The sequence below is a fragment of the Charadrius vociferus genome, unplaced genomic scaffold, assembly GCF_000708025.1.
Source record: "Charadrius vociferus isolate BGI_N301 unplaced genomic scaffold, ASM70802v2 scaffold509, whole genome shotgun sequence".
In the NCBI taxonomy this organism is placed as follows: Eukaryota; Metazoa; Chordata; class Aves; order Charadriiformes; family Charadriidae; genus Charadrius; species Charadrius vociferus.
This window is the reverse complement of record NW_009650093.1, coordinates 587,336-600,871: the sequence shown is the minus strand read 5'-3', so window position 1 is coordinate 600,871 and position 13,536 is coordinate 587,336. Positions and strand designations below refer to the sequence as shown.

Genomic DNA, 13,536 nt, shown 5'->3' with positions numbered 1-13,536 from the left:
GGCTCATAAAACCAAAAAAATCATCTTCTGTGCCTGTCTTGAAAGGCTGTATTATAACAATGAAAGAAAATAATAGATGGCTAATAAATTAATGCATTTTTAGTGTTGTACATTGACTATTGCAATGTCTTTTTTATAGTTTTCACTTTTCATGCAAGAAGTAGGTGAGCTGCAGCAAGCTCCAAGCTCTTGCCCTTCTTCCTCTTTTGCCTTATGGTTCGTGTAAAACTTCCACGAGCAGATGCCACTGATTTGTGAATTGAGGCTTTGGTATTTTTTTAAAGGCATTTTCAGGTCCTTATGGCTATCTGGGCAGAGTGGGGGAACTTCCAGATGTTGACCAAGTAATAAATTGATACAGTGCCACCTTTGTCTGTGGACAAATCACCCCTGTGCTTGCAATACTTCTAGCCTTGCCAACCTACAGCAAAGCGAATTAGACCAACGTATGGCAATTTTCAGAGCTAATATTGATAACTTTCTGTGGGCAGCAATTAAACTAGTTAAAAATGAAAAAAAAAAAAAATTAGGCCAGTGTCCCATTGCCGAGGAGTGGCAGGGTCATCGCTGGTCGTGCAGTGCCCCGAAGTGCCTCTTCTCTCCTCTTCTGGGAGCCACCAGAGACATCCAGGCAGAAAGAATGAGTGGTTTAAGCGTGCATCTGTGGAGCTGGCAGCCCCTGCGGGACAGATCGCCGGCGAGCGGCTGTGGGCCACGCAGGGGTCAGTAGCTCACAGGGAGCCTTGAGAGGCAGAAATGACTGCGCAAACCACTTCACTTATTACAAAAGCTGGAAGAAGCAGTGTATTTTTGCTTTACATCACTGTCTGCTTCTGGTGGATGCTTGCCAGGAGCCGAATCGCACGTCCTTGGCACAGGTTAGACGAAAATATGATATAGCCAGACTGTCAAGCCAGTCCCTCTCCGAGGGCAAACTAAGGACATGTCATTTAAAGTCATTAACCTTGGACTATATTGCGCTTGGTCTGTGCTGATTCCACGGCATCTGTTGAGCCGGAGTTGGGGCAGGTAATTGTGCTAGTGCGCTCTGCTATAAATGGTTCTATTTTTAGTACAGATAATGTGAAGAAATGTGGTTTTTCTTCAGAAGTAGCGAAAGCATTGTATGAAGTGTTGCTCCCACATGCACATGCTTCCTCCACCTACACATTTGTCTGCAAGTTGTTTGTACTTTTTCCTGGGTTTGCGCCTTTAATATTCGTAGGCTTGCAAACCTTTTTTGTATGATCTTTGATTACCAAGTGTTGCATGCACCTCGTGTGTTCATTCTACGCTCATAATACAGTTATTCCTGAGGTTTATGCCTCGATAAGCTTCTTCAAAAATTGCTTTGAGACTGTGTATCCTTTTTATATTTTAATCAGAACCTGTATTGCTCCCTTTTGTAGCATGCCTGAAATTCACTCTGTTGAACCGAAGCTATTTAGCAGGTTTGAAAAAGTTGATTCCTTTATTTTTTTTTTATTAAAAAAAAAACCAAAAAGGCAAAAATAAAACCACCCAAATGCTGCTTACATTTGGGATTAGAAATTTAAGGGAAAAAAAACCTTTTATTACAATATCGTGGGCAGTATTTAAACTACTGTCTCAGAACTGTCAGTAGTAGGGTAGTGCGTTGATGGTATTAAATGTGTAAGGAGGGCTTTGCTCGAGCAGCTGTTTGACTGTTAAATAATGTTGTTCGAAAGTTGCGGGTCCCTTGAGGGTAGCAGGCGGTGTATTCAAAGTGAAAGTAGGTTACTGATTCTGCAGAGTGAAGTGGTTTTAAGACCAAATAGCTTTGATAACTCCGAATAAGCCCCTTTGTTGTTTTTTATTTGAAGTGGTACTGTGTTCATACAAAGTGGTTTATTATACAGATATTCCTTAAACAAGCAGAGGTGAAATGACGGCAGGATATGGAACGAGAATATTTTGACATTCAGTAACTTGGGGGGGGTGGGGTGGATGTAAAGCTTCCTTTTCATGACAAGATTTTGCTTTTTCTGGCTATCTAGCAGCAGCATTCTGCTAGTCTTCCTGATTTACTCGTGCAACTTGAGAGCAGCTTAATAGGCTGAGGAAATAATCGGGTATCATTTTCAACATGACATAGTGATTTTTCTGAGCTTCTGAATAATTCATTAAACTTTGTTGAAGTAAAAAGCTAAACAGTGGATTTCATCGTGCTCACTGCTTTCTAGGGGCCTTCCCGGGTATAGGGTTGTTAATTTTGGCTTGCAATCACAACCAGTTTATTTTGTTATTTACTGGTTTTTCCATCTGAGTATTACTTGTGATCACAAGCCAATGTTAACAGCCCATCTCCACGTATTTCCCGGCCCAGCTGGGTCTTGGCGCTCGTGTTCCTGCCTCACCTCTGGAGCTGGGAAGCTGGGACCCACAACCCTGCTGAGGAGACCTGGGGAAGGACTTTTTACGAGGCCACCTAGTGATAGGACAAGGGGGAATGGCTTCAAACTGGAAGAAGGTAGGTTTAGATTAGGTATTGGGCAGAAATTTTTCACTTTGAGGGTGGTGAGCCCCTGGGGCAGGTTGCCCCGAGAAGCTGTGGCTGCCCCATCCCTGGAGGTGTTCAAGGCCAGGTTGGACGGGGCTTGGAGCAACCTGGGCTGGTGGGAGGTGTCCCTGCCCAGGGCAGGGGGGGGCACTGGGTGATCTTCAGAGTCCCTTCCGACACAAACCATTCTATGATTCTATGGAGCAAGCATGCAGCAGCGGGAATAGACCCCACTGTTGCAGTGCTGTGATTCTGGCTGCAAGTTGTTCTGTCAGGCATCTTCAGGGCGCTTTTTGAGGGCAAAAAAGATGGTTTTTGTTCAAGAATCTCTTTTAATTAATTTTAAGCTGGTAATCAGACGACTGGTTATTGGTCCATCACTTTCCCCAGCGTGTCACTTCACAAAGATTGTAGGGCATGGTTTGGTCTTCTTTATTATTCACACCACCGAGACCACTGGTAGGTTCATCTCCTGTTCAATTAAATTCAATTCAAAGGGGGAAATTTCTGGTGGAAAAATAAAATAGAAACTATAATATATAAATTGTATCAGAATATGTTTGGATGGAAGTTACTGCATTTGTAGTGTGGAGAATATTTTAACTCAGTATGATGTGGAAAGAAATTTATCATAATAATCCATGTCTGTAATACTGCTTTAGGTTGGGTGTTTTTTTTTTTTTTATTGTTGCTCCAAGAATACTACTAAAAAATGACCATATGATTCTGTGAATTCCAAGTGTTTTATACCTGTGTGCTGGGCTTAGCCTCAAGGAAATTTTTCGATTCCAATAGTGTAGGGATCTGGTTTTCTTCATGTTTAGCTTCTCCATCCATCCATTTTCTGTTAGGGCCCTTCTCTGTCCTCTGATCACGGGATGCCTCTTAGGCTCTGTCCTTAATTCCCTTCTGCACCCTCTAGTTGCAGGTTTTGCTCTGCATATGCCATTTGGTCAGGAGTTTCAATGTATTTCTGATTTCCTCTGCACAGCCAAAAATCTTGGCTTGATGTTGCAATACTGTGCTACCAAAATGTAATTGTCCTGGTGAAAAACAGAGGCGAGAGCATGATTACTTGTATTCATTAGGGATCACGTGGCCTTTTTTGCAAGAGGAAGTAACAGTGTCCTGGTCAGATTCCAAGTTGGATAACTGCAAGTGAAATTTAGATGGGCAAATGTAATATTGTGTGGCTACTGTATCAAGGAATAAGTAGCTGGGGGAAGGGAGAATGAGACAAAAGAATAAGTGCCTTAAATCAAGAGGCTGTGTGAGCGATCTCTGAGGTGGAAACAAGCAGGGGACACGGTGTTCTTAATCTGATTTAATGCTGCAAGTCAAAAATGTCTCCATTGAAATTCTTCATGCATATCTACATTAATGGAACGTTGTTCAGTATAATATGTCCTCTTTCTGGGTAAGGATGGGCTCCCTTTGGGAGATACAGAAGGAGGAGGTATTTCCGTGTAGGTATGCGCCTTGTGCAATGCAGAGGCGTACGGGAGTAGAGCAGAGTTTTGGGGCCATCAGTGCTCCCAAGACTCCAGCAGAAATGCATGCTGGCATCTTGGTCCAGCACTGAGGCAGGTGGCGGTGATCTTTGGCAGGCGGAGAATATTCATTGCCTTGATTTCCATGTCTCAGGAATCTAGTGCCAGTTCTGATCCCCACAAAAGGTGCCCATACTTGTACCTAACTGCCAGTTTTGCTTGAGACGATGCTATAGGACAGTCCACTCCAGCAGATAGAGTTCATGGATAATATACCCTGTGCTTTATCCCAGTTGTACAAACTCAAAACAAAAGAATTTGATGACAATCTTAGTGTGGGGGACTTTTTTAATTGACTTTGTTTTCTCTGTTGTTTTTTATAGATAAAATGTTCAACGGTTCGTTGGCAACTTTCTCCAGAAGAATAATTACTACTGCTCTGCTCTTGCCATAATACCAGAATTCTGTGACCTACACATCAGTGCTAAACACCAGCAGAGAATCATATTTCGCTCGTTCTGTGTAGATGGAACAGGCATCGGTCTTGAGAGTCCATCCTGATTTAAAGCTGCTTACTTGGTTTTCTGGGATTAAAGGTGCTCAATGAATCAGGGCCCCCCAAATGAGTCAAACAGCCAATTCTTGCCAACAGTTGGTTGAAAATTGTGCCGTGCATGTAGCAGGGATGGCGCAAGAGGACAGTCGCCGTGGTCAAGTGCCACCCACGTTCTATCATGGTGCCAGCCAGGAACTCGATCTGTCCACCAAAGTATACAAGAGAGAGTCAGGAAGTCCTTACTCTGTGTTGGTGGACAGCAAAATGAGTAAACCGCATCTCCATGAAAGAGAGGAGCAGCCATATTTCAGGGAGAACAGATCGGTAGGAGAGGTCCGGGCTGTGAAAGAAGATAGAGAAAACTCTGACGACTCTGAGGAGGAAGAAGAGGAGGAAGATGAAGTGACTTACAAAAGGGAGCAGATTATAGTAGAGGTAAACCTTAACAACCAAACATTAAATGTATCAAAAGGGGAGAAGGGTGTCCCCTCCCAGTCCAAAGAGACTGCTGTTCTTAAGACCAGCAGTGAGGAAGAGGAGGGTGACAGTGGGGAAGAGGCCACTGAAGACAGTAATGATTATGAGGAAAATGAGAGGCAGAAGAAAAAAGAGAAAAGAGTGGAAAAAGTTAGTGTTGCACAAAGGAGAACAAGGAGAGCTGCATCTGCTGCAGCAGCCACAACTTCCCCATCACCCAGAACTACAAGGGGTCGTAGAAAGAGGGTGGAGCCCCCCAAGCGTAAGAAGAAAGCTGCAAAGGAGCCCAAGGCACCTGTGCAGAAATCAAAGTGTGAAGAGAAGGAGACTTTAACCTGTGAGAAGTGCCCCAGGGTGTTTAACACACGCTGGTACCTGGAGAAGCACATGAACGTCACTCACAGGCGCATGCAGATCTGCGACAAATGTGGGAAGAAATTTGTTCTAGAAAGTGAGCTGTCCCTTCACCAGCAAACAGACTGTGAAAAAAATATCCAGGTAGGTTTGCTCACCTGCTTGCCAGATTTCCATACCTTCTGTCGTGCCCTGGATACAGCTAGTGGACACTTCAGAGGGGGAAATCTTTTGCGCAGACCAGGTTCTGACCGAGACCTTGTCTCTACATATCAACACTTTGGTGTCTTCCAAAAGAAGTGCATTGCAGGGAACAGAGTGTACAACTGACATCTGCTTTAGCAGAGTTACTCTAGTATTTAACTACGAGCTGGGGAAAACGCAAAGCTACTTTAACAAATGTCAGACTCAAGAGTAACTGGCCTGAAAACAAGCGCGTTTGCAGTGAAGTACTTGACAGGATAAACCCTCCTTCTTCAGGTGCTGAGCACCTGCCGCTATCACTAGCTTTAAAGCTCAAAGTGTTTCAGTGTCCTGAAACTCAGTCACAGAGTATGTCCAGGTAAGGTTTCAAGGGCGAACGGAATGATGGCAGTTTGCTGGTATTGGAATCGGAAATTTGTGAAATACCGGAGAGGCAAGCAGGTGAGAAAGAAACTAGCAAAGTCAGGATTTGAACTTGTATTAGAATGTAACTTTTTAAAATCCTACCGAGATAATTATATACAAGTAATTTACAGTAGTGTTCATGTATGCATATGGAGAAGTATGAACTCAAGTAAATCTGTTCGTGAGCCTGCTCTTTTCCCAGTGCAGAAAGAAGCTCAGTAATTCTCACTGATAATATAAAGATCTCTGGTCTTTCTCACCAGAAGATTTGCAGCTTTTAATTTCATACAACAATGGAAGCCTGTGTTGTAATAAAACCATTTTAAAGTTTAAGTTGTGGAAAGAGTTTCAGAGTTTCTGATTCATCTGTGGTTTGTACTTTGCTCATAGGCATCTATGTTCTCATGTAACTGGGGGCACTGTTGTTTTATCTGGCGATTCAAACGTGCTTTTTTTGCCTTGTTAAACTGAGCACAGTGTTGCCACCTACTTCTGAAATAATCCCACTGCCAGCATGAAGCAGCTTGAGTTCAATTTCTGCGGAGCCGAAATATTGAGATTTTGTAGGGCAACAAGTTTTTTGCCTGTCCAGTGAGTTCTACCAGAAGGATTTAAGATTGTTTTGTTTGTTTGTTTGCTTAAATGCTAAACTGAATTGGTATTCAGTTCCCACTGTGTGGGAGACAGTTGAAATATTTATTGCAATTTCTCTTTGCTGTAAGACTCGAATGCAGCTCTGTATAACACTATGCTATTTTTCCTTATGTTTCAGCTCATAGGAGGAAGACTGAAGGAAGGAGTATAATATAAGATAATGAGCCTTGAGCATAGTTAGTAAAATGCATAAACATTTCAGTATGTCCTTGCAGTTTTTGAAATACTTCAAAAGTTTAGTGTAGCAGAGAGCATTTAAATGTAAATTTAAGGAATGCCCTATCAGCCAGGTGGTTCATTCACAGCATAAAATCTTTTGACTTTAAACAGGAATTCATGAATAGTTTGTGTATGGCGTAGAATGGAGAAGCATCCCGTAATCCACGCACCCGTATACTTCTGAGGGGTTACATTCCTATGTCCAGAAGTGATAGGAAAAGAAGAAATTGTAGAAATGGTGTCTTATATCCAGTACCAGGAGAATCAGGTCCAGAAACTTTCCCAAATATTTCTAGTGCCAGAAGCACCGCTAGTCATCTTCAAGTTCTCGGTATAAGCATATATTCAAGCATTACTTTTGTCTGTCCTGACATTTGGAATGTGTTTCGCAGCTGCCTGCTAATTTGTTTTTATTACACTTGGCAAAAGAAGTAAGGGGATACAAAAGTTTTACATTAATGTAGGGTTTAATATGTCAAGAGGGATACGGAGCTTTGTCTAGGGGGAAAAAAAATGGTTTTATTATATAAGTGGTAATTGAACAGATAAACATGGCTGACTCCTCTCTATATTTTTCATCTAAGTGATGCAATATATCTGTTTTTCCAGGTAATTTCTGGCTTTCATCATTTCAAAATTAGCACTTTCACAGAATTTCTGTTGTCATCTTAGACTCTGTGTAGTAGCTTTCAGTATTAGTGATTTAAATAACTTGCTGTTGATCGTCAATTGAATTGTAGACTGACTGCTTCAAGGGCTTGCTTAATTTTAAATCAAAGGAATTTTGATCATTTCTTAGCATTGCTTTATTCTCTAGGTTTGGTGGTGGGTTTTTTTTACCCCAAAGACTACAGTTTGTTCCTGACATGCCTCCAAGTAGGTGGTTTTAGAGGCAGAGGCTCTCCTTGGAGTCGGCGTGGTGAGCAGCGTACCGGAGTTTCCAAGCCTGCAGAGATTCAAGCACTGTGGAAGCAGTGTACCTTGCCTGTACAGAGAAGAAACAATTTAACTTGACAGAAGACCTAGTATTTGCTAGTTCTGCAGTGAACAGCATACAGCCCTTCTTACTTTGAGGGAAGGAGGGTAATTGATAGGCAGAAAAATGGAGATGTACCAAAAACCCCAACAGCTAACAAAAAAGAACAAGCTACAATTCCTTCCTCGTCAATTCAAAGATGAACATGACTTGGTGTCCTCACATCTGTGTCTGCTATCAAGTTTCACAACAAAGATTATTCTGGAATTTTTAAAATTGTATGAGGATTTTTTTATCAAGTCTTTAGCAACAACTAACTACTGGCGAAAAAAGAGATGCATGAAAGCCTGTGGATCCAGCTCGTCGCTGACTTTCTGGACACTTCACAGTACTTGTGGGAAGAGAGTAAAATATTGTTTGCATTTGGTCATTTTAGACCTAGAGTGCTACTGATATGTATAAGTGAAGAGTCAGGACATGAAAGATGGAGGTGACAACTTGCTTTGCTGTACGAGCTGTGTACAAGACTGTCCACGTGGTCGAGAGCTGCGAGGTGGAAGCTATCTTCTGTGTTGATCTAAAAGGATGAGAGAGTTTTGACTAGTTCATGGGCTGTTAGACCTGGAGTTTGAGGGGTCGCAGTGCTCCTGTGAAAGCCAGGGCTGGACGTGCAGATGGGTTTAAGGCAACTTGGTGGTGTTGGCCTCCTCCACCTGTTGGCATCTTCCCACACCAGGGCTTTGGATTCTTCCCACACGAGCAGCATCAGTGCCTGTGAAGTTGTCTTCTCTGTGTTAGCTCCTTGAGGGCTGCATCTAGCTGTATACGCTGTTGTGTTGTGTTGGAAATACATTGGTGCAGTGGCTGCGGTGCTCTTCAGGTGGCACCAAAATGCAGTGTGTGAACATCCTCTCTAATCCTGCTTGATTTGGGTTTTCTTAGTGTAATTATTTCATCTGTGAAACAGTAAATGTAAGCTGAACTGCAGTCTGAGACAGTATACAGCATTTTGACTTGTTCTGGGCTTCTTTTTGTCATGCAAGATTAAGATATGTGGCTTAACTCCACAAACTTGAATCACTGAATCTTTCTAATTTAAACTTCCTTCTATTTATCCCATTCATTCAGTGCGTTTCCTGTAATAAATCATTCAAGAAGCTCTGGTCCCTCCATGAACATATCAAGATTGTCCACGGATATGCAGAAAAGAAATTCTCTTGTGAGATTTGCGAAAAAAAGTTCTACACCATGGCCCACGTGCGGAAACATATGGTTGGTGAGTTATTGATCGGCGCTTCTGTTGGTTCTGCCTCTTAATGTGGCTTTGTGGTTCTTAACTCGTAATTGCCGTTTTGAGGAGAAAAATATCAAGGAGAAAAATAATAAGGCAAATTCAGTTGTCTGAGCTTTATCCATAGCAAAAAGTTCAAGTCTAGTACTGGGCAGCGAGCAAAATATGTATGTGTGTACCTATGTGTATATGCTGTTCGGTAGTAATCATTTTGCTGTTCAGTAGTAATCATTTTCCTGCTCAAGAGATGGTGGAAAAAATTGGTTAAAGAACTGTTTGCATTTGACTGACCTTCTCTAACGTACTGTTGTGTTGCAGCACACACAAAGGACATGCCATTTACATGTGAAACCTGTGGAAAATCATTCAAACGCAGTATGTCTCTCAAAGTACATTCCCTACAGCATTCTGGAGAGAAACCTTTCAGATGTGAGGTGAGGCAGCAACTGTTAATAAGTTTAGATACAGTAGCATAAAGTATAAAATTAGTCGCATTGTCAGTAGGGAATGTAGGTGGAAACTGAATTGGCTGACTTGTAAATGAGGTGCAGTTTCATAAAAATTTGGGGAAAATTCTCCGTGTGGAGAGCACAGCAGGAGTGCATCCAGCAGCAGTTCAAACGAAGAAGTATTTGATTTGCTTTTACTGCTGGCTGTCTTTCTTTTTTTCTTTTTTTCCTTCTGAGTACACACTACAGCAGGATTTGAATCCTAGTTTCCCCTCAGTGTTCATAGCAAAGCCTGATGCAAATTACGTTAATCCTCCCTGTCCTGCCTAGTAACTTGAAACAGCTAGAAGTGGTGACAGTGAAAATAAACAAATTACTGCTTGATTTTCACTATTGTCCTCACCGCAAACTGTCACCTGCTTGAGATCTAAGACAGTGCTCTGAATTTGCATTTCTTAAACTGAGTGTGTGTGTCGGGATGGGGAAGAGCATCTCACTGATGCATTCACATGTGTTTGCGATTGTAATTTCATGCCTGCCCTTGGGAAGGAGACGGTATGGGACAGACTTACCCGGTCATATGTCTGGGGCAGATAATGTCCCAGTCACCTGATGGGGATGCCTGTGGGTATCACATGGTGGAGGCAGAGGGGGTACAGAGCTCTGTTCCCAGGGCAGGTCTGGTGGCTCACCTTGTGCACGAAGTGGGGCACAGCTCCAGCCGGACACGTAGGAGTAACGGCAGTAGTGCAGCCAGAGTAGTCTGAGGGATGAAACTCGTAGGGGAAGAAATTACCTCGTACCAATAAATAATAGCTGGAAAACAGACTGGCTTGCTGGAAAACAAGCCTGCCGTACAGAGGTGCTGCTGGTTTTGCTGTGTGAGCAGAGTCCTCTAGTGGAGGCATGCTGTAGTCCAGCAGAGAGCGCTGGCAAAGCTGCAAAACCTCCGAATGATACTATAAGCCAACAGAAGCGCTGTTCTGTTGGCATAACCTTGTCTCTGCCGGGCTTTTGCCAACAGCTGTGTCAACTGAAGGTTGTGACTGTTCCACGCTCCTTGCCAAGGCTCCTGTGCCAGCAGACCTTTTAGTACAGACCAGATTCTGCTCTGGCTAAATAATTTAAATTCTGTATTTCTGTGGGATTCTGTGTGTGTACTAGTTCAGGTATTCTTTACTCCTTCACATAGTACACTTGAGTGCTGTCCCAGGACTGCCTTGCTTCCTGACGTGCATATCATGGGTTGCTGTTCTTCTGTTGCAGAACTGTGATGAGAGGTTTCAGTACAAGTACCAGCTGCGTTCCCACATGAGCATCCACATTGGGCACAAACAGTTCATGTGCCAGTGGTGTGGCAAAGACTTCAACATGAAACAGTACTTTGATGAGCACATGAAAACACACACTGGTAAGAACTTATCAAAGAAAAGCGCAAGTACTTCCAGGACAAAAACTTTCATATACTTGTAGCTGTATTCCCTCCCTTGGAATTTGGGATCAAAACTGTTTCCTGCCTGATTTTTTAGGTTGGGTAAGGTTAATACATTACCTCACTGTTAAATCTGACTGTCTGTAGTCCTGTGATTCACTGCGGGGGGGAAATGAGAGGTTAGGCTTACTTCCTTGTTACTTTAGTGTGAAGGAACCCTTTGCCAAAGCCTTATAAAAGATTGTCTCGTGCATCAAAATCCAAAGGTGAGAGAGGATTTCATAAAGACTGAGGACTTCTGTGGAACAGCTGTCTCTAATTGCTGAAGGTAGCAGTCACAGTAGCTTTGGTAGGATGCAGTTTGTTTGCATAAGTATGCTGAAGTAGGTATTAGCAGATGTTCTGTGCCTAACTGATTGCCGTATCTGCGTTCGGCAGGAGAGAAGCCCTTTATCTGTGAAATCTGTGGGAAAAGCTTCACCAGCCGCCCAAACATGAAGAGACATCGCAGAACTCACACAGGGGAGAAGCCCTACCCATGTGATGTGTGTGGCCAGCGATTTCGCTTCTCCAACATGCTCAAGGCACACAAGGAGAAGTGCTTCCGTGTTACCAGCCCCGCCAACGTGTCAACTGCTGTCCAGATCCCGCTGTCCACGACTTCTCCTGCCACCACAGTCCCTGCTGTAGTGAACACACCCACCACCCCGACTCCACCTATCAACCTGAACCCAGTGAGCACGCTTCCTCCGCGCCCCATTCCCCACCCGTATTCACACCTTCACCTACACCCTCATCCTCACCATCCGCATCATCTCCCCATCCCCCCGGTTCCTCATTTACCCCCTCCTCCGGCTCTTTTTAAGAGCGAGCCTTTAAATCACAGAGGCCAGAGTGAGGACAACTTCCTGCGACACCTGGCAGAAAAAAACAGTTCAGCACAGCACCACTAACGTCTTTGCTTCCCGCCAGCTATTTTCCCGTTTTATGCACATGGAAACATGCCCTCGTGGAAGTACAGAGGGTTAGTTGGTGAGGATCTTTGTCTTTCTCCTAGCCCCAGCAGATGGTCCTAATTTTTCCTTTGAATCAGTTAACAAACAAGGAAATCCTGTTTCGGATCAGCAGTGCTCATTTGAACCTGGGAACCAACAGGACTTAAACCCAATTTGCTTGCGTTTTACTGGTGACTTTTATAAATTTCAGATACTGAGACTTGTGGAATTTTATAATTTCATATCAGCTGATGAGGTATGCTTGCTTTTATATCCTGGACTTCTCCTCAAAGAGGAGATAGGCCTGGTTTTCTTTGTACTAATCGGAAAGGCTGTGAGATTAATACAGAGCATTAATTGTATCACTGTGTATCGTAATGGATTCTTTTCAGCTTATGGTGCCGGCTATGGAGTGAGCCAGCCACGTATCACAGTATATTTGAGCATTATAAAGAAAGACAAAAAAATTTCTTGTTTGTGTAGCTCTCCTAACACACTCTTTATTTTACTACAGAAATTATTTTAGAGTTTTTTGTATAGACCTATTTAGTAGTCTGTTTCTAAAATGAAATGTATTTCAATAAGCGGTGTAATTTTTTCAGTGTAGCTGGACCTATGTTGTATAATAGATAAATTTTTATAATCATCAAAATGTGATTCTTAAAAGATGCATATAGCTTCTATAGTTAAAGTTATTCTTACAACCATACAACTTAAAAGGTGCTTCAGAGAAGAAAGGAACCCAAGAGGTCTCTGGAAAGGTTGCCTCAAAAGTGATGTTGTTTTCAGAACTTTACGTAATTTATTTTAGTAAGGCTTTTTTTTTTTTCTTTTTTTTTTTTTTTTAACCTTAAGTTTCTCTTAAGCTTTTTGGACAAGGACGTTGGGATACCATATTCCTGCTTTCCTGCTCCATGGGTTTTCTTTAGTTCAGTTGGAGTGAGGTATGAGATGGGTTAGAAAAGGAGCCCCTTACACGGAGGTACCCACTAGTTTGGGAACAGAGAGTCACAAGAGGATGAGAGATCGACAGCAGAGAGGAAATCAAGTATCTCAAGTCAGCCAAGTGTCTTTTTACGTAGGAGAGCCGGTTTTAATGGCTTTTCATGGTATGATTTTAAGTTGGGGATCATATCAAATGCTGCTCTTCAGAATGCTTTTTGGAATTCCTGGAGTTGTTAGGAGAGGGGAATCAAGTGAGATCATAAATGTGGTGTTTCTGACTGGTTGATTGTAAGAGTGAGAAGAGAAGTTCAAATGAGACAATGGTGTTTCAGTTGCATTGTTTAAGAGAATGCTGATAGCACTGTACGTACCATGTGAAGCTCCATCCCGTAAATGTAATGTGCATAAAATTATGGGATGATTTCTAGGGGTCGTAGTCATACTTTTGGCAAATCTAAGTTTTACAGTTGTAGGATAGGAAACTTTGAATTGTAGGCATGTCACTGTTTCATAATCCTGGGAGGCAATGAGGGGGAAATGACAAGTTAGTGCAGGATGGTGGGCTGGA

The 13,536-nt window shown here is 42.7% G+C and overlaps 1 protein-coding gene across 2 annotated transcripts; it reads left to right on the top strand.

Annotated features, from left to right (window-relative positions):
- Window positions 1–4,394: 4,394 nt before the first annotated feature.
- ZNF652 (zinc finger protein 652) lies at window positions 4,395–12,830 on the top strand. Of its 2 annotated transcripts, none has more exons than XM_009892200.1 (5): window positions 4,395–5,002; window positions 8,985–9,132; window positions 9,466–9,581; window positions 10,863–11,007; window positions 11,467–12,830. In XM_009892200.1, the coding sequence occupies exons 1-5, from the start codon at window positions 4,634–4,636 to the stop codon at window positions 11,979–11,981; spliced, it is 1,293 nt and encodes a 430-aa protein (XP_009890502.1). In that variant the 5' UTR covers window positions 4,395–4,633; the 3' UTR covers window positions 11,982–12,830. The 2 variants fall into 2 exon arrangements, with proteins under 2 accessions (XP_009890502.1, XP_009890500.1); XM_009892198.1 differs by having other exon boundaries at window positions 4,490–5,542.
- The last annotated feature ends 706 nt before the right edge of the window (window positions 12,831–13,536 follow it).

Bases quoted from the DNA above. Each gene is read 5' to 3' on its own strand.
- ZNF652 (XM_009892198.1), top strand. From the start codon at position 4,634: ATGAGTCAAACAGCCAATTCTTGCCAACAGTTGGTTGAAAATTGTGCC. The intron at 9,133-9,465 runs GTGAGTTATTGA...GTTGTGTTGCAG, and splicing joins CGTGCGGAAACATATGGTTG to CACACACAAAGGACATGCCA. The intron at 9,582-10,862 runs GTGAGGCAGCAA...CTTCTGTTGCAG, and splicing joins AGAAACCTTTCAGATGTGAG to AACTGTGATGAGAGGTTTCA.